The 25,845-nt window shown below is 38.3% G+C and overlaps 1 protein-coding gene across 2 annotated transcripts; it reads right to left on the bottom strand.

The window, feature by feature from the left end:
* Positions 1 to 300: 300 nt before the first annotated feature.
* On the bottom strand, positions 301 to 25,036 carry slc30a8 (solute carrier family 30 member 8). Of its 2 annotated transcripts, XM_036566639.1 has the most exons (14): positions 24,747 to 25,036; positions 20,538 to 20,667; positions 20,312 to 20,418; positions 18,202 to 18,296; positions 17,921 to 18,047; positions 17,158 to 17,333; positions 13,515 to 13,665; positions 3,620 to 3,775; positions 3,323 to 3,469; positions 2,582 to 2,735; positions 1,976 to 2,252; positions 1,751 to 1,856; positions 1,426 to 1,560; positions 333 to 707 (listed from the first exon to the last, which is right to left on the bottom strand). In XM_036566639.1, the coding sequence occupies exons 1-14, from the start codon at positions 24,895 to 24,897 to the stop codon at positions 562 to 564; spliced, it is 2,058 nt and encodes a 685-aa protein (XP_036422532.1). In that variant the 5' UTR covers positions 24,898 to 25,036; the 3' UTR covers positions 333 to 561. The 2 variants fall into 2 exon arrangements, with proteins under 2 accessions (XP_036422531.1, XP_036422532.1); XM_036566638.1 differs by lacking the exons at positions 13,515 to 13,665; positions 17,158 to 17,333; positions 17,921 to 18,047; ... (2 more) ...; positions 20,538 to 20,667; positions 24,747 to 25,036 and adding an exon at positions 6,171 to 6,434 and having other exon boundaries at positions 301 to 707; positions 3,620 to 3,774.
* Between the last annotated feature and the right edge of the window lie 809 nt (positions 25,037 to 25,845).

Below are 25,845 nucleotides of genomic sequence, written 5' to 3'. Positions count from 1 at the left end.
CGATAGACATAGATGGCTGGAAAGATATCAAACCTTATATACAACTCTGCTCTTTTTAATTGATACAGAGCAACAGATGGAAGAATTATGTGACAAAGATATTGCTAATAAAGAGTTTTGCATTCAAAAAAAGAATCAGATACTTTGTTCATCTGAATAAAATGTATGTAAAGTCATCATATTCTCATAAAATGAACTAACAGGCATCTCCAGTGATAGACAAAATACACATTCCACTAAAAATGACATCTAATAATATACAGTAAGTCGAGTTATACAGTACTGAAATACAGTGTAATCTCCAAAATAGAGTAAAGGAGAACCTTCCTAATCTCGTATTTTGTAATCAGGTAATCATGTGACTTTGGCATGAATCCCCCACCAATAAACTCCTGCAAGAAACAGAGAGGTCCAAGGTCCAAGATTGAGCAGCCCAATGAGTCTTTGGTTTGATTGGTAAATATGTGAAACACTGCATTACAACAGGATCTTAACTGAGCTAAAAAGAATTCTTGCCCTTCTTGGCAGAGAGTTGGGGGAGGGCTCAGTGTGGAGGGGGCTTCAGTTTTTGGGGTCCTGACAAAGGCTGCAGTCCGGTCTCTGGTCTGCCTGCTGCTCCAGTTGGATGGTGATGGAGTGGAAGCTGTAAGTGGTGAAGCAGGACTGGGTGATTTCTCTCAGAACAAGCTGTGGCTCTGCAGTATCATCTGAGGAGGTTGACATGGGAAACAGCATTAAAGACACATTAACGACTGAACCTACACAGCAATTTTCAATAAACATATTTATCTACTCAGTAAGAGAGCTGATACAAGACAATACACAAGCTAAGTATACAATGACACATTTATATATTATCGCTGTTGCGACAAAACATCTCCATTGTTGTCCTTTCTTTTCATAATTTAAATATTCCACTTGTCCTTCACATTGTGTTAAAATTTTATGACAAGTGGACCAACAGAAATGGTCCAAAATTGCTTATAACAACAATCTATTTACATTAACCTCCATTAAAAATTAAGAATGTTTTTTCTTTCTCCTATGAAAGTTATCATTTTCGAGATACAAGGTTTTGTTCTGACAGCAAATGTTACCAATATAAATCCAACTGCATTGAATATATATCTTTAATCCATTTAGGATCATAATTATAGGATGGATTTAGTGACTTGGGCTTTGAAATCTGCATTCTAATTACTACAGTCTATTCAGAGGTGGACGATGACTATTTAATGATGTCTTTGTCCAACAGATCTCTGAATCATACTGTTTAGCTCATGCTAAGCCAACGGTTCTGATAATGACATTACAGGCCTTGTTTTACCTTGTTTTGTTCTAGTATTGTTCAGAATATCATGCTTGACCTCATCAGTCAAATGTACATCAGAATTGTTTAGACCCACAGTAAAACATGTTTCGCACCTATAGCCACATGGGCAGAGAGAACAGCCTGGTTCATGGTCAGGGCCCAGATGTGGAGGTTGTGTACTGCTTTCACTCCCTTCACAGAGAGCAGTCGTTCCCTCACCTCTTTAAAGTTCACACCTGTGGGAGTTCCTGCAGGAGATACATACACATGGTTATACTCACAAATAGGCTATAAGACATCATTACAATCAAACAGGACAGATGAGAGTTGTGACATACACAAAGAAAAACATTGTTTTCTTGAGACTGAGGAACTTTAACTCAATCTAAATTGAATCTTTATTTTGAAGCTCTAGAGACTTCAGGAGGGAGCCAATACCTTCCATTAAGACCACCAGAATGTCCCTCATGATGGTGAAAGTGGTGCCCAGGACAAACAGGGAGAACAGGAAAGTGCAGATAGGGTCTGCAATCTTGTACTCTGGCTGTAGAAAAGATGGTAGTCGGTCCATTAGCAACACTGCCAGTGTGGAATGGAGTGTTTTAATAGGCAAATATTTCTAAGCTGCATTGGAAGTAACATTAGGGCAGCATAACCTCTTACCCTGAAAAAGATGATGAGGGCACTAACAAGCACACTGACACTCTGCAGAAGGTCTCCAATCACATGCACGAAGGCAGCCCTTACGCTGGCATTCTCCTGTGGTTTCTTTCCAGTTCTTTGGTCTTCTGGATCATGGTGCTTATCATTAGCATTAGCATGGCTATGACCATTCTGCTTTTCATGGCTGTGGTCACCAGAGTGGCTGTGTCCATGGCCATGGGAGCTAAGACCACCATGACTGTGACCATGTCCTGACTGGTGCAAAGTGAGCGCCATTCTGTGAGCAAAGGGGGATAGAGGAACATTAAGACCCGTTCAACTCAGCATTAAAAGAACGTTTTTATTTCAGAGGAATTTTTACAATGGACATAGTGTTGTTTTAAGTGAATGGGTTGATTGTAAACACCAAGAGCTAATTGTAGTTTAGCCTCAGGCAAAAAAAGGCCAGAACAATCTTGCCAAATCACTATAATAAAAATAACAAAATATTCTCACTAATATACTGTAACAAATAGCAGATTGCATGGATTTCAGGCAGCGGGTAAACATTTAGTCATGACTCATGTGGAATGCCCATTGACAACAGTTGAACCACATTCCACTCACATGATGTTGGCCAACACAGCACAGCTAGAGGTGATGAGCATGACAGTGCCCTCAATTTCATAATCATCACTGATAAGACGCTCCACTGCCAAGTACACCAACACACCAGTTACCAACCAGATGGTGAAGACAGACAGAAGAGCGCCCAGGATCTCTGAGAACACATAGAGATTTCCAAAATAAATTCCTTAAATGGCAGTGAAATAAATAAATAAAGAAAGAAAGAATTTAAACATATAAATAAATGGCAAGGTAATGATGATGATGTTGGGGATTAGTGCTAAGTGATATATATTGTTTATACCGGTCACACTGTGATGCTGATTTTCAGTATTAGTGGCACTGATAACAAACATTATATTACGTACTATTTCATAAAAAATAGTCTCCCAGTTACCAAACAGCTTTTTTTTAGTTTTTTAGATTCTATTATATGTGCTTTATAGATGGTATGCAGGACATGACAGTTATCCTCAATCATTTGCTGGGTTCTTCAAATGATTTCTAAACCCATAAATAAAAAAATAAGTTTCTTTCTGAAAATCAGGTTTATGAATATAATGTAAAGTTCCTGGAGTCATTTTAAGGAAAAAAAAAACAAAAACAAAAAAAAATTAGATCAAAATAAGCTTTCAGGTTTGTAAGACGTTCTTTTAGCATTACCAGTACTAGTACTCAGGCATTAGTTCAGTGACTTTATTAATGCAAACTTATGCAATAATGATGACGATAATGTCCCACCTGCGCGATGCCAGCCATAGTTGAGTGTGTGTGTGGCAGGCCTGGACGACAGCCACAGGGAGCACAGGCTGATGATGAAACTGGTTAAGTCCACCAGCAGGTGGGCAGCATCAGTCATCACCGCCAGACTGCCAGCAAAGTACCCACCTGTTCAGACAACCACACAAAACCACCAAAAACAGGATGCATGACTAAGTAGGTCATCTTCTTACAGCTACAGCAAATGAAATGCTTGCAGAGATTTATCTGTAATGTGGCACAACTCAGTGGCAGAGAGGAAAAGTGCAGCAGGCACACCTAAGATTTCTCCCACCATGAAGACCAGACAAACCGCAGAGACGATGTAGAGTCGTTTCCTGGCCAGCTTTTTCTCCCGTTCTCTGTCCTCAAGGGCACGACTGCTGTCATGACAGTGCTTAATGTCATTCTGCACTGTCTCACCAGAAGGCAGACTAGGAGGGAAGACAAAACAATAGTACACTAAGCAGTAGAAATGACATGGTACCACTTTTTATTTTCCAATACCATTATTTATTTTCCATTTATTGAAATCTTGAGTGTCAGCCGATAGCAGTACAGAGCCAACATTTCTTCTTTAAAAAGAACTACGATGTAAAAAAAAGGGCTTGTCAGTTTAACCCAAAAAATACTTAGTAGCAACTGTAGTAGCAACTGAACCAGTTGTATTCAACTCAAAAACACTTTGATTGAAAGAATCCTTCATTCAAAGTATTTATTTAGGTTAAATACAACTAGTCAGTTTACTTGTTACCACATGAAGTAATTTGTTTGCTCATCAATTCAACATATAAAAAAAATAGTATTTAAATTAGTGTAGTATTTAAAATGAGTTAATTTATATTGAAGCACTTAAGATGAGCATTTAAAATAGGTTATAATGCTCAAAGTACTCAGTCTACTACATCATGAAGAAATTCACAGCTAACAACATTACAAGACACAATGCAAGTCTGTGCTATTTCAGGCTAGATTTGTTACAGAACTGCATATGATTCATTGTTTACTTCCCACTGATATCCAATTCATTGTCTGCTTAAATCTGCTGATATAAAGTATCAATGAGCCAAACACTCATTGATACTGACATGTAATTTCTACTAACCCAGACTGTAAACAGATGTTTACAGATGCACTGTAAAAAATGGCTCATCAATTCAACCTAAAATAAATACTTCATGTCGTAACAAGTAAATTACTTTTATTCAACTTAAACAAATATTTTAAATGAACGATTCTTTCAATTAATGTCATTTTATGAGTTGAATAAAACTAGTTCAATTGCTTGTTACATTAAGTATTTTTTTCGATTGACCTGACCAGCCATTTTTTACAGAGTGGATATGGGCCACTTCTGGCGAACTTATGTCACTGATGACCCACTGCCAGCACTGGCAAACTGCTAGCAAGCCGCAAGCCAAAAGTGGCACACGTCTTAAAATAGATCTGGGCCACTTCAGGCGGAGATCTACAGTATGCTGGCCTATGTGACAATTTTTTTTGTTTTGTTTTTTTTTACTACTACACATCCTAGTTTTCTATTTAGTTAAGTTAAATAAAGTCTAAATAGATTCATGATTGACTTTTTGTGTCCATTGAACACCAAATAGTAAATAAATGTTCCAGCACTCAAATTCATCAGCGGTGGTATGTGGGTCGGATAAAAGTAAAGTAATGCTACTGTGCTATCACTCATTTGCTGTATGAGAAGGAGGCCTATACTATGTAAGGTTCAGGTAACTTAAATGTAGGGGTGGGCAATATGACATTATTTTACTGTTATCATGACACATTATGCCACAGTATGCTTTTCTGAGCATATAATGGATATCATCAGTTCTTAAAGAACACTTCAAAGTGAGCAAACTGAGAGCATCTTTAAAACATTCAATAAAAAACTTTGTAGCTGTATGTATATATTTATTTATTTATTTATTTTATTTATATAATTAAATATTGTGATGCATATCGTGTATCTTGAATATCTTGAAAATGTCTTCATTGTGATATGACATTTTTTTCCATATTACCTGCCCCTAGTTGGAAGTATAATTTATGTCTAAATGAGAATTTTTATGTCAGCTGCATTTTCTATTGTATAGCCATGCTGCAGACCTGGAGCTGTGGTATGTGGTCACTCCCTGAGGAGATTAGCCTACTGCACACTGCCAGTTTTCAGAAATAATCACAGCAAGCACTCACGCGACTGTGTTAGGACTCGGGCACTCGGCTTACTAAAAAAATACCTTTAAAAAGTTGAGATACGACGAAACATTATCATTATATCATCGTCTGACATGTTATTTGAAGCAATAGCCCCAAACAACGTTTTTCAAATCACAAACTCGCATTTCTTTAGCCTGTCATTTGTCTCGAGCGGACCGTCTCGTGTGGAGCTGTTTAAGATTATGGCTGCGCTCCAGTATGCGCGCTCGTCTTCTCACTAGAGCGCTTAAATACGCACTCGCTATCCGTTTCTAATTAGAACACACAAACACAGACAGGTCCGCATATTGGAGCGCAGTCTAGATCAGGATTCTTCACAGCATCTCGTGCAGGAATCCCCGCCCCCTCCCCTCCCTCCCTCACTCCCCCCGGCACCACTGCTCACACAGGATGAGGGCGCAGCGCAAACTTTGTGCACCGTGTGTAAAAGGCACCCCTCCTGACTGAAACGGGCTATTTTTTTAATTAAGAAAGAAAAAGCGTTTAGTTCAAAGACTAAACGGATTTCAGAAATCAGCACAGCTGGACACACAAACGAAACATGAGACTGTAACTATCACACTTATTTGAAAGCAGCAGTTCACAAAAGCGTTGAGTACTTTACCTTCCCGCCGTGATGGTGTACATTTTGGCAGGTTTGTCCTTCAGCAGGAGAGCTTTTTCCGCATCGTTTCTGAACATGGTTGACTTTCCCTACTCTTATCTGTGAGTTACTTGACTTGCTTCACGATTAATTCCTTTAAAAATATAGAAAGCTGAATAATCAGAAGAATTACAGAAAAGGTGTATCTCCTTGCATTCCTGAGAAGAGCAGACGAAAAAGAACAGTTAAAAACCGAGAGGAAAGTGAATGTGGAGTTGAGTGTCTCAGCTCGCCGCTCGCAGCATCCCGGAGAATCAGCGGGCTGCGCTGCTTTTTGAAGCCTTGTGACTCGGAACCGTGTGCAAATGTAGAAGCTGCTCTGCTCGCAGCACCTCAAAGGAAGCCGAGCGCCTCAGAGTAGCGGCTGAACCTTGGTTAACACTGGAGACTGATAAAGCGTTTTTCTTTGCGAGCTGCATAGCTAAGTGTGCAAATGTAGAAGCTGTGTGCTGTGTGCTTTTTAACGGTATTTGATGGGTAATGAGCGTTATATCCATGATACAATGTCCGCTAAATAGCCAGACAGTTTGTTGGACTTGTATGTTATTTATATGTCAAATACGTTGTTTTATTTCAAAATATATTACTATATATTCCAAATACTAAAGTACACTGAGGAAAAAAACAAGAAAAAAGACTTTAAGAAATAAGTCTATATATATATATATATATATATATATATATATATATATATATATATATATATATGTGTGTGTGTGTGTGTGTGGGTGTGGGTGTGTGTGTGTGTGTATTTTTGTTTTCATATGGGACGTCTTGAGATTTTTTTAGTGCAGAGCAGAACTGACATTAGCACACAGGTTATATGTATATAGGCACATATAGACTATATGGACAAAAGTATTGGGACGCACCTCTTAATCGTTGAATTCAGGTGTTTCATTCAGTTCCCTTGCCACAGGTGTATAAAATCAAGCACCTAGCCATGCAGTCTGGCTTTACACACATTTGTGAAAGAATGGGTCATTTTAAGGAGCTCACTGAATTAGAGCGTGGTTTTGTAATAGGATGCCACTGTTGCAACAAGTCAGTTCTCTAAACTTCTTCCCTCCTAGATATTCCACAGCAACTGTAAATGGTAATATTGAAAAGTGGAAGCATTTAGGAACCACAGCAACTCAGCCACAAAGTGTCAGACCATGTAAAGTTACACACCGGGGTGTCTGAATGTTGAGGCACATAGTGCATAAAGGTTACCAGCACAATGCCAAACGTCAGAAGGAGTGGTGTAATGCTGCCACTGGACTCTAGAGCAGTGGAAATGTATTCTGTGGAATGACAAATCACGCTTCTCTATCTGGCAGTCTGATGGACGAGTCTGGGTTTGGTGAATGCCAGGGGAACGTTACCTTCCTGACTGCACTGTGCCAACTGTAAAGTTTGGTGGAGGAGGGATAATGCGGGTTGTTTTTCAGGGTTGGCCTAGGCCTCTTAAATCCAGTAAAGGGAAATCTTAATGCTTTAGCATACTAAGACATTTTGGACAACTGTACGCTTCTAACTATATGTGAACAGTTTGGGGAAGAACTTTTTCTGTTCCAGCATGACTGAGCCCCAGTGCACAAAGCAAGGTCCATAAAGGCATGGTTGGGTGAGTTTGGTGTGGAAGAACTCAACTCGCCCTCACAGAGCCCTGACCTTAACCCCATCAAACACCTTTGGGATGAACTAGAATGGAGATTGTGAGCCAGGCCCTCTCATCCAACCTATGGATTTAGAATGGGATGTCATATAAGCTCCAAATGTGTAGGTGTCCCAATACTTTTGTCCATATGGTGTGTTTATATAGATACATACAGATGTGTATATATACTATTTCTTATATAATGACATAATATGATATATGACACCTACTCTTTTGATTAAGCATTACAACTGACTGAGGGATGAAAGAGTTTCTGAACCTGTAAGTCTTGGCTTTGGTACTCTAAACCGTCCATCCAAAGGCAAAATGTTGTATTCACCATATAGCACATGCGATGGATCAGACAAAATACTACGTGCTAATCTTTCCATACTTTTTCTGTAGGCTGTTGTAAAATCATCCTCCAAAGATTGACCTTCGTTACTTAAGTAAAGCTATGTAGGATACACTGATTTGGATAAGTTCTACAGACTGAAGAGTCTTTGGCCCAAAAAGCTACCCAGCATTCTTTGCAGTTTTATTGGTTTCTGTTTATTAACGTTATTAATTAATGTTATTTTTGTGTTATAGCATGTTCTCATGCTAAATGTTTTTGTTATTCTCATGATGATGATGTTTTGTTTTCAGGTTAAGGCAGTGAGTCTCAACAATTGTTGAGTAAAGCACTAAAATTGTTTTAAAAGTCTTTTAATTAGGGGTAATTAAACGAGAGCTTAATTTAACTAGTCTGATTAAAGTTAACATAACTCATTTCATTTTGCAAGATAGAAAATCGAGAAAACATGCATTTTGACCGGAGTGCCCAAACTTTTGCATATGCCTGTGTATATTGTCTAAGACATGACGTTATTTTTTGGTTTCCACTTACGTCCATTCCACACACACAGCTTGTATATTCTCAAGAGAATGGGATGGTCTGGAGCAGCTGAACATGAGACGAAGACCACCATTTATAAAGCTCAGGAGCACTGGGCATATACCTTAGGGATGAGTTGAAGTGGCGCTTGTGACCTGGCACTATCGAGCACATATTAACAGCTTGATGTGTGTCTTTCTCCTAGACCTGCTGCTGGCGGAGGCTTTCTGGCCAGAGGATAAAGAGAGCCACCACCAAGGTCACAAGGTCATCAACTTTGTCAGCCCTGGAGAACCAGGAGCTTCCAGCAGTAAAAACTGAAAAGCCAGTTAGGTAATGACAGTCAGCTGAGGATTCCTTAAGATTCTGATACAATATCTTTGGTGACCACCCTATGAACAGACACAAACAAGCAGTATATGACAGTGACAGTGGAACTTAAAGGGGATTTTTCATAAATAATTGGTTAAGATGTAAACAAAGTCATTCAGAGCAGTTTGATGTGAAACGCTCTGTTCTAGAGAAACTTCCCAACTCCAAATTGTTCACAGTTGTGTTGAGAGGAAGCAGATTATTACTCCTAAAAGCTCCCTCACAGAAAGTTGTGACATTAAGTGGTTATGAACACATTGCTTGATGTCTGAGACACTGTTTTACAATAGTTTTGAGAAGATTTTGGACCCTAAACATATTTTTAAAAAGCTATTTGTGGCGATGGGGTGCACGCAGGGCACTCTAAGGCAAAATAGTCCCCAAAAATATTTTTTTCAGATTCACCACTGTTTCATCATCATGAATATATATATACATATGATGTACTACATATAAAAACTCAGACGAAACTGAATGAATGAATCCTGATCCTTCAGTGAGCAATAATTATTGCCACTGCTAGACGTTCTTATGAATAAAAAATGACCAATATACAGTTGTCTGCTAAGCTTTGGGCACCCCTGGTCAAAAAACATATTTTGACTTAGCAAATTAACAAAATATGTTAACACATCCTCTACAGAGAACACACATCTACACACCTTACTGCATAGTTACTGTTTATTTGCTGAATTTAACATATTAAGGAGTAATAAAACATAAAATGAGGCCTGTGCAAAAATAATGGAAAAAAATGTTTTTTTTTAGATTATTAAATTTATGGTTGTTTGCACAAAGAAAATCAAGAAACCATGTAATTTGACCAGCATGATCAAATCTTTGCATACAGTTGTCCAGTATATTCCCTTTCATACATTTTGAAGCACACCTTAAGTTTGAGTCTATAGGAAATTACGTGGTCATCCCTGACTTCCTGTCATTAGGCTATAAATATGAGTAACAAGTGAAAAAAAATTAGCCTAAATGGCTATTATACAAATGCTTTAAGCCTGAAAATCGCCTACTAAACGCAAGTGTGTTTTGCCCTCACGCACTGTGGATGATTAAATAAGCAAAACTGTCCCGAAGTATCACAGTAAAACAGCTGCACTTGTTAGCAACCTGGAGTCTGTAATTCTCTGAAATTACAATCAGATGCTTCAATGCTACAATTCTAGAGCTATTTGGCTTAATACATCAGAAGTGTCTGAATCAAGGTCATAGAAAAAAGCCTTATTTCCAGTATGAAGTAAGGTGGTCGTTCTATGGTGGTGGGGTATTTTAGTTCCAAAGGCTCTGAGAATCTGTTTACGGTACAAGACACCAGAATATTTTCACAATCTGGCTGCTTCAGGCCAAAGGCCAAAACTGGGTCATAGTTAGATCCTCCATCAGGAGAATAATCCAAAGCAAACCTCCAAATCCACACAAAAATGGACCACAGAATTAAAGGGGAAGTCGCTGAAGTTTCTGCATAATTCAGTTGTGTAGTTATAAACACTAATTCAGAGTGGTTTGATGTGAAATGGTGCATTATAGAGAAATATGCTGGCTATGATTTTCTTTACAATGGTGATGATCGGAACCAGATATTTAATTTACTACCCAAAATGACCAGTGAACCTTTATGTGTTTACATTTTTTTCATAAATAAATTGATAGGAAAAAAGGTAATAATAATATTAGCACTTTGTTGCAAAGCTGTTGTCAATTACAGCTGCAAGATGTCTTTGGTAAGAAATCATTAGCTTTTTATAGCTTTGTGGTTTAATTTTGGCCCAAACGTCTTCAATTCTCCAAGGTTAGGAGGGTCCCTCTGATAGACTCACAATTTCAAAATAATTCATGAATTTGAAATTTGCAATGGGATTCAACTTGAGAGTTGTATAGTTATTTTGGCAATATGTTTAGGGTCTGTGTATTGTTGAAACGTCCATCTTCTCTCTGGATAAGGTTATTTGGCCAATGAGATTAAATTCTGCTTTGATATATCTTGGTACATATTTTCCTTCAATGACATGTAATGCCCCACATCCTGATGCTCCCATCTCTGTACCTCACTGTGGGTATGGTGTTCTTGGGGTCATATGCACAACCCTTCTTTCTTCAGATAGGACAAGCTGAATTATTGCCAAATAGTTTTGTTTTTGTTTCGTTTGAGTACATTGTTCCAAATACTTCAGATTTGTGTAAATGCTCATGTGCAATTTTTTTGTTCTGTGCTTCTTTTTTTATCAAAGTTGTTTTGCATGGGGTGTAGGAATGGAGATCAATGTGGTGCAGGATATTATTTTTTGTACTCTGTAAAAACAAAAACAATAATAAAAAAAACAAAACAAAGAAAACTATATCTCACATCTATTACAAAACAATGTCTCTGACATGATGCAATATAAATATTTCATGGCACATTTCACACCAAATCACTCTATATTAAATTACTTTGCTGAATGATTGAATGCTGTCAAAAAATGAGTGAAATGCCCCTGAAGCTTTTACAGTGGCCAGACTGATCCCCTGACTGTGACTATGTTTTATTGATGAGGTGAAAATGTAAGGGAAAGAGAGGCCAACTTTACCCAGTAGAAATGTAGTTGTTGTGGCTTCTCTGCTAAATCAACAATTTCTTTGGAAAGTAGAGATGGAAAGATTGAGCAGGTGGACAAGATCTGCACCTAGCTAGAAGCCATCCAGCAAAGGCAGTGATCTGACCAGTGACTCACCACAAATACACATCATGTTAGGAGGTAAAACATCAGATGAAAGGTGGACTTCAAGTGTGATGTAATTCTCTTAAAAGTACATGTTATTGTTTCAATGAATAACTCCAGAGGTGCTCTCCCCACGCATTTTCTAAAGTTTCTGTTTATTTGGTTCAGGTATCCGAACATTTTACAAAGGTTTGATGTTAAAATACATAGTTGCAAATAAGTTACAAGTTGTGGTTTCATAGGCAACAACAGGCTCCTTCATATTCTACAAAGGAAATGATTAGCTGTTCAACTCATTTGCAGATACAGATAACAAACCTGGGAGCAATTACACAGTAAACACGCACACCAGATGAATGCTTCAACCAACAAACTCCCCACGAGAAACCCAGACTCCTCTTAATTCAGCCCCATCTAAATTCAGCCCAAAGTCTTTGAAGATGCATATGTAACAACACCTAAGGACCCTGATGGAATAGAAGTTAAGGAACTTAAATTTGTATGCCCAATTAAAATACTGCCCCTAATTTAAGATCAAATATTGATAAAGTAAAAATAAAATGGACAGAAGAGGAGCCACCTACCTTTGGTAGACCTTTAAAATGTATAGACTTTCAAAGAGTTTCTATTAACCCCAGGTATCTGTCGCACTACATCATGACCATGATGAAAGCAAATGGTTAAGAAAACCATGAATCAATATCTCAGCACTGAACTTAAAAAAGCAAACTTCTCCTTGCAGCACTTGGAGAAAACCTTTCAACTACAGCACCTGGGAACATATTACTCTGAGACATGAAATAGCAATATGCTGCAATCATTTCAATAATAAAATACTGCAGTTGATTATAAGATACTGCACTGAAGATTTCCACAAGTCACCTGTTTAACTACTTCTATACTCCAGTGAATTCTCTAAAATTCACCATATATATACAAAAATAGTATCACAGCAAATCTCAACCACAATCATGCAGTTCTAGCAGGAAGGTGGTGATCCCAAAATCATGAGAGATATCTATTGGCTTTAGAATAAGTAAGCATTTTGATTTGATAGTGCCTTATCAAATCAAAACACAATTTAATCGCTGACTGTGATAAGACTAAATTAGTTTGGGATAGCATGGACCTTTGCACCAACAGTAATGTCTAACCAAAGGGTATACCTTTCTGTAAACTCTTCACAGGGTCAACATAAGAGCTGAAAGTGTTTGAAAAGGTTCCACCACACTGAAAGGCTTAAGTATCTATGTCACTGTTAAAGTGATTGCATGTCCGCAAGTAGTAGTTTTCTCAATTACGTTTCTTGGCTGGTTATGAATGCTTTAAGGATCTGAATAATGATGAGACCTGGTCTTTGTTCAGTTTGCTTTCTCACTTTCACTTTCAAATTCATTTCAAATTTCAGTTATATTCAGGCTGAATAAGTTGAAACATTACCAATGGGCTTTTGAAACATGGCTTGTGTAACATCCTCTTTTACAACATGTGGGAAGAAAGGGCACCAACCCAAGACTTCATAGGCTTCTCAGCTCATTAAAATCCTCGCTTGGCCTTATACTGTCCAGGACACATCCACGTACTGATAGTATCACAGGCTAAGGAGAGCACACGTAAGATTTGAGGACAGTCCTCAAGACTATGGTATGGGAGTGAAAGCTGGAGCTTTAGACGTATGGAAAGAAGGAAAGTGTGTCCAAGTCAGTCAGAAGGGCTGTAAAGATCACCAGAGGAGGGCAGCCGGACATGACCACCCGTTACGTTAGGAAGCAGAGAGAGGTCCGGAAGGCTACTGAGACGAGATCTGAGCTCCTTCCTCACCTGGGTAACCCGCGCCAGCTTACGCTTGTACTCCTAAAATGCACACAAAAATATGGTGATTAGAGGCTATACTGGGTAGTGATGTATAAAATTACCAACAACAATAAATTTGATTTGTTAGACGAGACAGTAATCAGTGTAAAACTGGTTAAAAAAAGCATTTCAAAATGTTCTCAGAACATTAGGACCACAACAAACTGTCATGATGTAGAATTACAGCATTGCTGGTAGATCATCATGTCATCACAATAAGGCCTAACTCTTCTATCTGTAAGCAAAGCTATATATACTCTGCACAATGGTCAGAATAAATTAAATACGTAACACTTATGTCTGCACTGAGAATTCAATGATCTGAAGTGTACTGAGGTGTGCAATGCAAAATTACAACTACCGTGCAACAGTTACAGCACTTTCACAAGCATATTTTTCAATTTCCCTAAATGAGCCCAAGAGACCATAAGCTGTTTTTCTTGTTTCGTGTTCTGTTGGGGTTTGAGTTACACATGTAACAGAATGAACACTAATTTACAGGAAAGACAAATACTAAGAGAGCAACAGTACAAACATATTCATAATTTGATTCATTTTCATACGGCAAAAATAATGAATGGCTGAGCATGTGCTCCACAGTAATATGTTAATATTTCTATTTTCAGTTTATTAGAGCAACATTATAAAAGTACAGTATTTGAAACAAAAGCTTTGCTTTATAGTGTCCCAATCTAATGCTCTATCCACAAGCTAACACACTGTCCACGAGCAAATACGCTAGTCACGACACAATGATACAATATGATACATTGTACTGTTAGATCCTCAACAAGTACTCCTGAAAGGGACTTTCCTGTTCCGTCCTACATGTAAATCATGAGACATGAATCACGATTTGTACAGTTGAGGAAGTATTGAAGATTGCCAACTCCTTTCATTATAGGTATTTTAAGGAGTGATTACCTCTTTTACTTGATCTTCCTCTGAAATTAATTAAATCCAAACAATATTTAGAACATTGAGAAACACATTAATGTCAGGATTCATTTCATTTGACTACATTTGTGGATTACTGCCTAAGACACAAAGATCTTTTAGTCATCTTTAATGGCTTTCTTAAAAACCCTTTAAATAGAAAAGTCCTAAAAGCATGTCTGTACCTGTTCACTTTAAAAAACCCACATCAATAAGGCAGTAATGCTGTAGGTTTCCTCAAATTAAATCAATTAAATTATGTTACTATTTTTTTAAAGTAAATAAATGGACCTACATTACTAGAAGTCACCATCAAAACCTTCGTGCTAGATGTGGCTTAAAAAATGTGTTGTATTCTCACTGTCAGAAGAAAACCTTAGTTGTTTTAATGATTTGAAAACAACAGCTGTCCTTTACACTGGGTCAAAATTTCACAATGAGTAGACCAACAGAAATGAGTAGACTAACAGAAAGTTAGGAACATCATGTCCTTCTTCTGTGAATCATTTTGAAGATTCTGTTCCATCAGCGATTACATAGCGTAGGGGGAAAAAAGGTTACGTTTAAGGATAGATATAGATCTATGATATAGATAAAATGAAAGTTAGACCAATGGTTCACTTGGAACACTTTGGAATTAGCAATGGCATTCCTTCTATTTTTTTTTCTTAAACGTTAAAGATTATACAACTGGGACATTTGAGGTCAGAAATCAGAGATCAGCAACACTTATTCGTGATACATCTGAAGCTGTGCCTTAATCTCCATACTATCCATGCACTCAATCCATTCTCAGTGAAGAGCATAAAGTGCACTCTGAGAGCATAAGAACAGACTGACAAACCAGACTCCCAGGGGAGATCTCAACATGTGACATAAGGCCATGGGTGACCAGATATTACTTGCCAGTTGGACCATTCTCAGCACAGCAGTGACACCGACATGGTTAGTGGCATGTTAGCAGGTGTTTTTTCTGGTACATTGGTTGCAGCATTTTGGCTGGAGTTTTTAAAACACCTCAGGTTTTCTGCTGGGTTGAGAAGTCAGTCACCCAAACAGTTTCCAGCCAGCAAAGGTCTGCGGTCAGAAACTGGCCAGTAATGAAGGACTAGAGAATGACTAACACAAACTGTGCATAGAAACAGATGAGCAATTGTCTCCAAGTATACACCTGTAAGGTTGACCAACAAAGTAAGTGTCTAGTAAAGTGGACAGTTCGTTTACACCATTTAAAACCCCAGCGATGCTTCTGTTTTTGCCACAATCATAACTGTACAATACATACTGACATCATTATCCCTGCTGTACTGAGAGTGGTCCTCTATTCAAATAATATTGTGTTAGTGGTGGTCTTATGGTACAGACAGGGTGACTGAGAAATTATGCAGCAACAGGGCTACAGTCAGTATCTGCATACTCAGAGTGCATCTATACATCAGGTGTCCGATAAAAAGGTCTTCAAATAAGTACGAGGTGTGTTTGCCTATGTAATAATGCTTAAATAACTAAAAAGATGTACATGTGAAACGTTTATAAGCTTGTTAAAAAAAATAGCCCACTCCAGAATTGTGTATTTTCTTTCATCTTTATTTGATCTGTAAGAATGAAGACACAGGATACTGAGTCCTACTGAGACCTGTTGGCAAAGGCTGCAGAGTTAACCAAAATAAAATAACACTTATTACGGGAGAATTCTACTGATTTTTTCATCCCAAAATGTCTTCGTAATTCAATTGTTATGGTAAACAAAGTTCATTCACAGTGCTTTAATGTGAAATGTGCCATCCTAGAGAAACGTATTAAGTCAGAATTATTCACAGTGGTGGTCATTTTCAGCTTTTAGAGGAACTATATGCCTCATACATCGAATTCCAATCACATGAAACGGCTACAAATATGCAGCCTGATGCCCAAGACATTGTTTAAGAACAGTAGCCTAAAACAAATAAATAAACAAATACATACATGCAGGGCAGATACGAACATGTAGAGTGTTGTAGCTCAAAATAGCATCCAAAGAAATTTTTTTTTCCTCCAGATTTACCACTATTAGTATTAACCTAATATATATCAAGAAGACAGAATATCTAGTGTGTAAAGATAGACAGAATACAGATCGGTTTTGTGTGTTAAATAAAAGGGTCATATCTGCACTGTAAATATCATGACCTCTGGTTTCTATAATCACCACTGTACTAAAAGTCAGTAAGTTTCTTTGCAATGCACCATTTCACATCAAACTTCTCTGAATGACTGTTTACATCTGCAATTGGAAATTTTGAACAATCAGTGGAATTCTGCTTTAATCTTCATCTGCAGTCATACTTACCTCCACATGTGTTAGTGAAAGAATAAAGCTTTAAAGTTAGCATCTATGAACTGAAGCTTATATGTTGTCATGCCCGAGTCTATACTACCCTCTAGTGGACAAGACCCAAAGACAGTGGAAAGGAAATGCACAAGGATTTGTAGAGGTTACTAAGGTGTGAATGGTTAGAAAAGAATGTGGGAAAGTGCAAGTAGAATATATAAGAAAAATATAGCGGGTTTACGCACTTCTAGTTTCTGTTCTTTCTGGGTCAAGCCATCCCGCTGACTCTGTAGAAAGAGAGCAAGGAGCCGCGTGAGCTGCCGACGGTCATCGATCTCGGCCGCCAGACGCCCACTGTAGTCTGCTAGCAGCATGCAAGCCTCCTCTACCAGTCTGGACAGCCGTTCTCCTGACTCCTTATCTGAGACAAACATACAGACCAAGCCCAAAAAGCCACATTAGCCGTTACTAAGCAAAGTATGATTTCCAATACAGAATAGGGTGTGCCATGAATTGAGGACATTTCACAAGATAGAAGTGGGTCACCCTCTCATTTGTCTAAACCTATTTTAAGCTGTAACACTAAAAGAGGGTGACAGCAGTCAGCATTTTGTGTAGGCCTGTCACAATTACTCAATTGATTCCTTGATTACTTGTACTCAAATGAACCAGGAGCTGTTAATTGGAATTTTCATGAAAACGTCACATATGATCTGGGACCTTAAAAGTTTTCTCTTACAGTAAGAAACAGCCTGATATTCTTTGTTATTAAATTAAAAATGTATGTAATTACATATTTTTAATGCAGCCTTGAAGACTTTACTCCTCAGTTTAGTATTCTAGAATCTAAAGACTGCAATTGCACTACTGACCATCAAAATACTCAGATTTTTCTCAATTACTAATATAAGCGACAGCCCACAATTTATGTGCTTTGGAAGGCAACAGCATCAACACACTTCTAAGGCTTCAGTAAGTTCATATATAGACACAAACACACACACACACCTGTGACTCTGTGCAGCAGGGAGGAGTCCTGCACCTCAGGAGGGAGAGCAGAGATCCTCTGACGGAGGGCTGAGTCGCTCGAAGCTGCATTCTCCAACTCCTGCAATGCTCGGATCAAATCTGCTGTCTGAGATAGACAATACCCTTACAATCTGGAGCAAAAAGGCTGGAGAGCTGGGGGGTATGGGGGTATATATATATATATATATATATATATATATATATATATATATATATATATATAGCCTATAGTTTCACCAACAGGTGTTATTCTTTTGTACCTGTGGAGGCTCTGATGGTGAGCTCTGAGAGGCAAAGTCTTCATCACGTGCTTTAATCTCCTCATACGGCCTCTTCTTGGCCTTTTTCTCTCCATCTGGGACATGTGGCCAGGAAATGTATTTAAAACCACACACAAACTCTCTCACATTATTCATATGACTCACTCGCTAATTATTGCTATCAACTACCATGTCTGCTTCTCTTGACATTGTTCACAATAAGAATTTGTTTTATTTGAAGTTACATATTACTGTCATAACAATCGGGGCACTGTCAGAACTTAGCGTGTACAATTTGTTCAATGATTACTAACCCTTTTCCTGTAGAGTTTAGTTCTTACCTGCATCTACTCAACACTAATACATCAGATCCAGCCAATCAATAACTTTTGAAGTTCATCAGCTCGAGCAGGAGTGGCAGACACTGTGGTTGTAACTAGACTCCACAGGAAGGTAAATCTCCAGAAACAAGGATGGGAATCACTGGTGTACAGGATACCATTACATTAAGACTAAATAAGGTCCAAAACAAACAGTCAAAAAAAGAGGTTCAATACAAATGCTTGAAGCTAGCAGTTATACAAAATCCTCAGTATTGCCCAACAACTGTAACTCCTAAACTGTCAAACTGTTGAGAAATAATACAACCTGCAAGTTATCCATTGTAATCAGATAAAGATCAGTCTTATTAGTACCTTTTACACCAGCAGTTAGGATAAATATATAAGGCTGAGTGGCTGAATCATTTGCTTGTATGCTGTCTGTACATTTGTCATACACTACTGCTAAAATGTCATTTTGTGAGAGAGAGTGAAAAGAAACCAAGTGAACTGAAGACTAAACTTTAGGTAAAGATAAGTTTCAATGACCCATGCTATATCTACAATATTTCAAATACATGTTGTAACTGAACTACATTCATCCAGCATTAACAGGACTCCAAGCCCCACAAATCAGTACAGTACAGAGGAAAAAGTTCCTAGCACATCTCAAACTATAACTTAACAGGTGTTTCCAATTTAGTCCCAGTGAAACTCCAGCCAATATACATTTTTGCCCACCTATGCCAGATATTCTGTGTTCTTGATCAGTTCAGGTGTGTTGGTAGCTGCACTAGAGTAAGAACATGAACTGTCTAGGGGGGTCCTCAAGGACTGGCCTGGAAAGCACTAGGCCTGGGCGATAGGGCGATGTAATCGATTGTTGTTGATGATGGACAAGTAACCTGATGACGAGGTGCCGTTTGGGGAAAAGAACAGAGAAGTAGAGAGGATTTATTTACTGTTAAACAACTTGAAATATGTTGGGAAATTGGGGTTCATGTTTAAGAAGTGCATGGGCGCACACCCCGATGGCTAGTTTTTTTCTGTGAGAGAGAGTGCACAAGAGAGCGAGCGCACAAGAGAGAGAGAGCAAGCGCACGAGAGAGAGAGAGAGTTAAGAAGCTGTCTGTTCATTCTCTTTGTTACGGACTGTAATGCTAGCTTTACCGACCCCAAGGCTTTTTACCTTCTACTTATTTTACCTTACGCTAAGTTTAGCTCAAGTGTATAGAATCAAAGAAAAATACTGATGTGCTATCAAACTTCAGCTTGCTTTAGTGTGCAGAAAAACAACCAAGCAGAATTGAGTGGATATATTACCTAGAGCAGCTAGCCCTAACCTGGAAAAACAGTTCTTCTAATCCCCATCTACGACTAGGAAATGAGATCAGAAAAAGGTAATAAATAATATGTACACTATGTTTTATTTACATTTACTGTTAAATCATCAAGCTGTACTATAACAAGGCCTTTAAAAGGCTACGAGAGAGTAAATTCCCCACTGTGTCTGCTGTGTGTTATTTACTGAGTAAAATTTGCAGTATTTTCGTCCCGGTGGTTAGTTAAAATATGAAAACTCCACTGGTGATAAAAATCGCTAAATTACAAGTTGTTTAATCAGAAAATATTGTGCTACTTATTTTTAGATATTGCCCAGGCCTAGGACACACCAGTCTATATAGTCCATCAGTATCACCAATATTGGAGCATACCAGCTGTAGCACATTTTGCATTTATAGTGGGTAGCAGTGTACTTGATAAAATCCATAGTTTGAGGATGTACTTACGTAGCACCTCTGAGAGTTTGTCCAGCAGATCATTCTCATACACTGCTCTTTCCCGCCAGATGGACAGAACCCGATCCAGCTGCTTCTTACAGCCCTCCTCCCCATCACTGCACACAACATGGACAAAGCCATAATCAGTGGCAGACAACTTCAAAAGGCATTAAAATTTTCTGTTCCCAAAAAGCATGCAAAGAGAAATGAGCAAGTATGAACAATGATGTTTCACCTGGAGACATGTTTGAAGGCATCAGTAATGACTGGTGCAAAGTCCTGTGTGAACTCTGGTCCTTTCCTCTTGCTGTTTTGGATGACATCATTTGCAAGATAGAGGAAGGTCAATTTGCGAGACACCTGGGCTGCAAAAGACAGTAAAGCAAAACAAATAAATAAATAAGAGTCTCATTCACATTCACATAACTAACATGAACAAGAGTGGGAAGACAAAGTAAAGTGTTGAGAGAAAAGTTATGCTGGACTTTGAATGAGTGAAGAGCAAAGTCAAAGAGAAAGTGTGACAGAGTTCCATAACACTTAAGGAATGACTAATCTGAATTTAGGGACAGTCCATTGCCAGAACACCGAAGATTGTAGGCTGAGAAGTAGGGGTGAAGCTCAGCTAGGCAGAGTACTGCTAGACCATGTAGGGCTCAATAGGTATAAAGTGTGGAGTTTAAAGTGGATGTGCAGTAGGATGCATAGAAAACCAGCGTAACTAAAAAGTGACATAAGCAGAATTTTTTTTTTTTACACTGGGAAATAATTCTGGCTGAGGTTTGAATATATTGTTGAGGATGCAACATTATAAATGTTAATAGAGAGTCACAGAAGTCAATGCTGGAGGTTGAGGGCAGGTCATATTCCAAATGTCATGGTAAGCACTGGGCCAAATACTAACAGACTTGCAGACAATGTTTGTGAAAATCACAAAGGACTTAGGCTGTTTGTGGAACTGCTAGTTGAAGTAATGACTGAATATAGGTTACCAAGGGATCTTCAGAGGTTCTTTCAGAGGGAGCCTCAAATAGAACAGTAGGTTAGTTCTCCAGGTTACTTATACACTGGCCTCTCGTGAGGTTTAATCAACAAAGGCAAAATATACAGACTCACTATGGCAACAGTGACCCATGGGGACAAACAGAACAGAAGATCTACTGGGGCTGTAACAATACCATTCCACAAAATGACAAATATCTTGATACACAATGCTTTGAACATGAGTAAACTAATGCTCTGAATAGAGTAATTAGGAAACATTTCACAAATAATGACAATCTTTCTGCAAATGAGAAGCTTTAAACAGTCCAATTTAAACACTCCATGAAATAAAAAAATACTACAAATAAAAGCATAGGTTTTTATAGAACAAGCCGTAATTGACATGTAGCTGACACCTAACTGGCTAGTTAGAATCTGGCTAATATGACAAAGTTTTTTAAACAATCCATGATGCCATATGACTTCCATAGCCTTGGGAAGATGTGGCACTGCAATGCAGCTTCACACTGTTATTCAGAATAAGCATCAAAAACTTTAAATAAGTGTTAAATAAGTATCAAGAACAGCAAATACCTTGTCAAAGTTTGAGATTCACTACACATGTTGAATCAATCATAATCACTGGCAGATACTTTAATTCATGTGTTCAGTACTGAGAGTTGACAAAAGATGCAAAATATGGAAGCCAATTACAAAAACTCAAATACATTAATGTAGAAAGACAGTCAGCTTCTACAAGTCTATGCTTAAATAGCGTAAATGGATAACAGCAACTTGAACCAAACATTTGGAAACTGGGAGGGAGTCTTGACACATGTACTGGAAGAAATCACTGGAATAAACAAGACTAAAGAATATCACAAGAAGCATCTCACACAAAACAATGAAATGTATATGAAATGATATAATGAGCAAGGTCTTTGGATTGCCGTCACCACTTCACTACCTATATACCAAGACTGTTTAAATTCAGTCTTCCACTGACAAAACCTAACTTGACACCAAGCTAAATCATCCATATATTCTTCTGTCTGTCATATAGAACAGCATCCTGAACACTACGATTTTGTTTCTTGGTAAAATAAGAATTACAGCAGATTTAGCTTCACATTTGTATTTCCTTTTTTTTTCCAACATGCATAAAAAGAAGCATGTGCAAAGCTGTACTAGCTACCAAACACGTCAGTCCATCTCTAAGTAACATTCTTCTGTTTAGTTGGGAAAAAAAAAGAACACCTATAATCAAAATTGCCCAAGGGTATAAACAACACAAATTTCCTTGTCTTAACGAAAAGATCAAAAGAACAGCAAAGATCAAAACACAGTGCTGGGTCTAAAGAACTGGACTTCAGTAGCAGGACCTCAGGAAATAATCAGAACTACACTGACCGATAAAAATGTGAGTGTACTCGCTGGATTTTCTTTATTTACATGGATGTTTCATATTATAGGAATTCATTAAAATAATATTAGACTGCAAAGTAGCATCAAACCTTAACAAACCCAACATTCTCAATTTTGGATCACAACCTAGCTTTTCTGTTCATTCATTTCTGCGCGTTCAATTTGAGGATGTTGAAACACTGACGCTGAACATTTCTTCCTGTAATTGTGCGAAAGCCCGCAACACTGCAGCTTGACTGCAAGTAAAAACAGTGACAAGCAGCTGCATGTGGCTTCACCTCTGTTAAATATAATCATTAGAAAGTGAACTTTAGTGAAGGTTGTGGTTGTAGTTTGTCTTCCTTCATATCATCACCAAACTGCAGCTGCACAGACGAATCTGCGGCCGTTTGCTTATTCTGAAACCCCGGTGAGAAGAGAAGCACGTGTCCTCATAATGCGACCAATTTAAAATCAAACCTAGTGAGCTCATCTCTGTCCATTATCACATCCATCTAAGCTCATCAAAACCTGTCAGACAGTTTAGGGAATTCTGCTTCTGCACTGAACAAATAACATAGTCTGTAGATACTAAATTTTTTTGTGCACAAACAAAAAAAAATGTGCACAATTTAGAAAAAAAAAATCAAAAAAAAATTGGTTACTATTTCATTTGAAAGTCACAAGATATAAATGTGAATGAAATTTACTCGTGCCTGAAATTTCATAAAGTAGGTTAACAGACAGGACATATTTGGGTCCTGCAATAGACTGATCTAGTTGAAGGTGAAAGTGGAAGTGGAAGCCTGCAGGAAATAAATCTGAACTTTTGTGTATAGGCCAAATTCTGGAGGGCAGGCAGCATCAAATTCAGTCTGTGATGGGTTCTCCAGAGTATTGGTTTGGTAATTTGTTCTTCAGGGGCATGAACTGGTTCTTATCTGTACTTTGACTGGAGCTACGTTTGCTAGTTTGACACAAATACTATAAACGATTAATTACTTAATATATATACACACACATCTTATAAATGATTCATTAAAAATATAAATGAGTGAAGCAGGCCCAGCTATTCGACTGCTGTTTCATCTGCTTGCTAAACCATTCCAGTTTAGAAAGCCATGCTGTCTGCAGGTGCACAAACACACAACCAAGGGACCAAATTACACAACGTTGGAAATATGGATACGTAGTAACGTTACAAGTTAACCAAAGTAGGAGCATTTTCGCAAAAGACCTTCAGTATCCCAGTGAGCAAGTTTAGTTTATCTTTTTATTTAAAAAGACGGTGGGCCATGAGAAGGATCCAAAATGGCTACCGAGTTGGTGGAAGAACTATAATCATTACCTGGCTAATTTTGTAAAAGCAAATCAGCCACATTAATTTACTGCAGCCTACATGTTGAAAAATTAGCTTGATGGCAGTTTTCATTAACTGACTACACTTCTACACGTGCTTGTCGAACATATAAAGCTGAATTTGACTAAGGCAGCCAGCTGTGCAAACATGAGCTGAACCCAAGCCTAAAGATAAACATTACGGTAATGTGAAATGAGGCCAGTTTATCTGTTAGCTACATGAGCATCAACGCAAAGCCAGCCTGCAAACCTTGTCATAAATGCCTGATTAACCCATGAGCTTATTAGCCAGGGGCTAGTGGCACAGTTAGCTAGCGTTAGCTACCAGACTGGACCCACGTTAGCCAGCAGCAACAGCTTTTTAAAGCAGACTAGCAAAGCCAGTGAGCTGCTCTTCAGCAAGATTCAAGAGCTTCCAAATAGAGCAGTCTGCTTAATTACGTTAACGGTTGAAAGTGGCTCCCCACAGCTATCCCGTTTAAGAATCTAGCTAGGTTAACAGTCAGCTACAGATATAAGAGTTAGCTGGCTAAGTTTACAACCAAAACAGGTTACATGTTAATGACTGAGGTCCTGCTAGCGAGCTAGCTGGGCTTCCGAGCTTTGAAAAACTAACAGGATGAAGTGCACAGAATTAAAAGAGCAGCCACAGTGCAACACTGTTTGATGCACTGGGGAACCAGTGTGGTTAACTTACCTTTTTTCAGCTCGTTATACCAAACTTTGACGATGGTTTTCGAGTGTTTTCTGTGGTGGATTAACCATAGAGACAAGGTCTGGACGCTCTGCTGAGAATTACTAAGTTCTGCCAATTTTTTCTCCAAAGCCGACTCGGAGAAAACTGACATTTTCCTGTTAGGTTACCTGTTCGAAAATTACTAAATACTGATGAACACGGAGAAATTTGCTAATAAGCAAAAACTCAAAATATACGGACAGCTAACGTTAGCAGCCCATTCTCCTCAGCCACCTCGGAGGCTGAACAGAGCATGCGCACTTCGGCACTGTGATTTAAAGACACAGGTGTTTGTTTCCCGCCCCTCTACTGTAGGACAGCATTCATTTGCTTTGGTCTCTGTCATCATTTGCTGATGTCTCAAACGCAGGGTTGCCAACCCTTCACACTCCACAGTGATCAAGATACGCCTGGAGACCCTCAATGACTACCAGGAAGGTGCTGTAAAAAAGTGAGAAAATCTTGTGTCTTTCTCTAATAGTACAACCATGATCGTGGCGAGCATTTCACCATTATTTATATTGTTTGACAAATATACTCCCATTCATTAACCAACAGAACATGGTAAATGTACGAATTAAATATTTAGTTTCTTGTCATCAAGCATATAGCAAGTCATGAAGCCACAGTGGAATCTGCCAACTTCACTACCTTTACACACTCATTGATTTATTAATTTACCTATTTTTTTGTGACTCTAAAAATCTTTTTCTGTTTCTGTCTAGTCTGCCACATTGGAGATGTTCACACGACAGAGCAATTTCAGTGGTTGTAAGGAGGGAGTGTCCTTGCGGTACAGCTTGGTGAAAGTTGCCATAGACAAGGAGATCATAGTGAAAGAGTGCATCTCCCTCGCCCTCGCCGTATTGTTCGGCACCTACTTTGTCTTTGGGGTGGAGAACCCTAGGGGTCTTAAAAATAACCCTTAAGCATTTGTATTTAAAATGAAGGAGGAGAGATTCCTTCCAATTACACTGAAACGAGTATTCAGTTCTCTCTGTGAGTAAAACTTTGTTTTATATGAGCTGGTATTACTTAAATGTATATGTTGTTCAAATAT

The sequence above is a fragment of the Colossoma macropomum genome, unplaced genomic scaffold, assembly GCF_904425465.1.
Source record: "Colossoma macropomum unplaced genomic scaffold, Colossoma_macropomum, whole genome shotgun sequence".
In the NCBI taxonomy this organism is placed as follows: Eukaryota; Metazoa; Chordata; class Actinopteri; order Characiformes; family Serrasalmidae; genus Colossoma; species Colossoma macropomum.
The sequence above is the reverse complement of the archived record's forward strand: the minus strand, read 5'-3'. Positions and strand labels throughout refer to the sequence as shown.

Coding starts and splice junctions, on each gene's coding strand:
- slc30a8 (XM_036566639.1), bottom strand. CDS start 24,897: ATGTCAGTTTTCTCCGAGTCGGCTTTGGAGAAAAAATTGGCAGAACTT. Junction 18,297..20,311: donor CAAACTCTCAGAGGTGCTAC/GTAAGTACATCC, acceptor CACATGTCCCAG/ATGGAGAGAAAAAGGCCAAG. Junction 2,736..3,322: donor CTATGGCTGGCATCGCGCAG/GTGGGACATTAT, acceptor ATGTGTTCTCAG/AGATCCTGGGCGCTCTTCTG.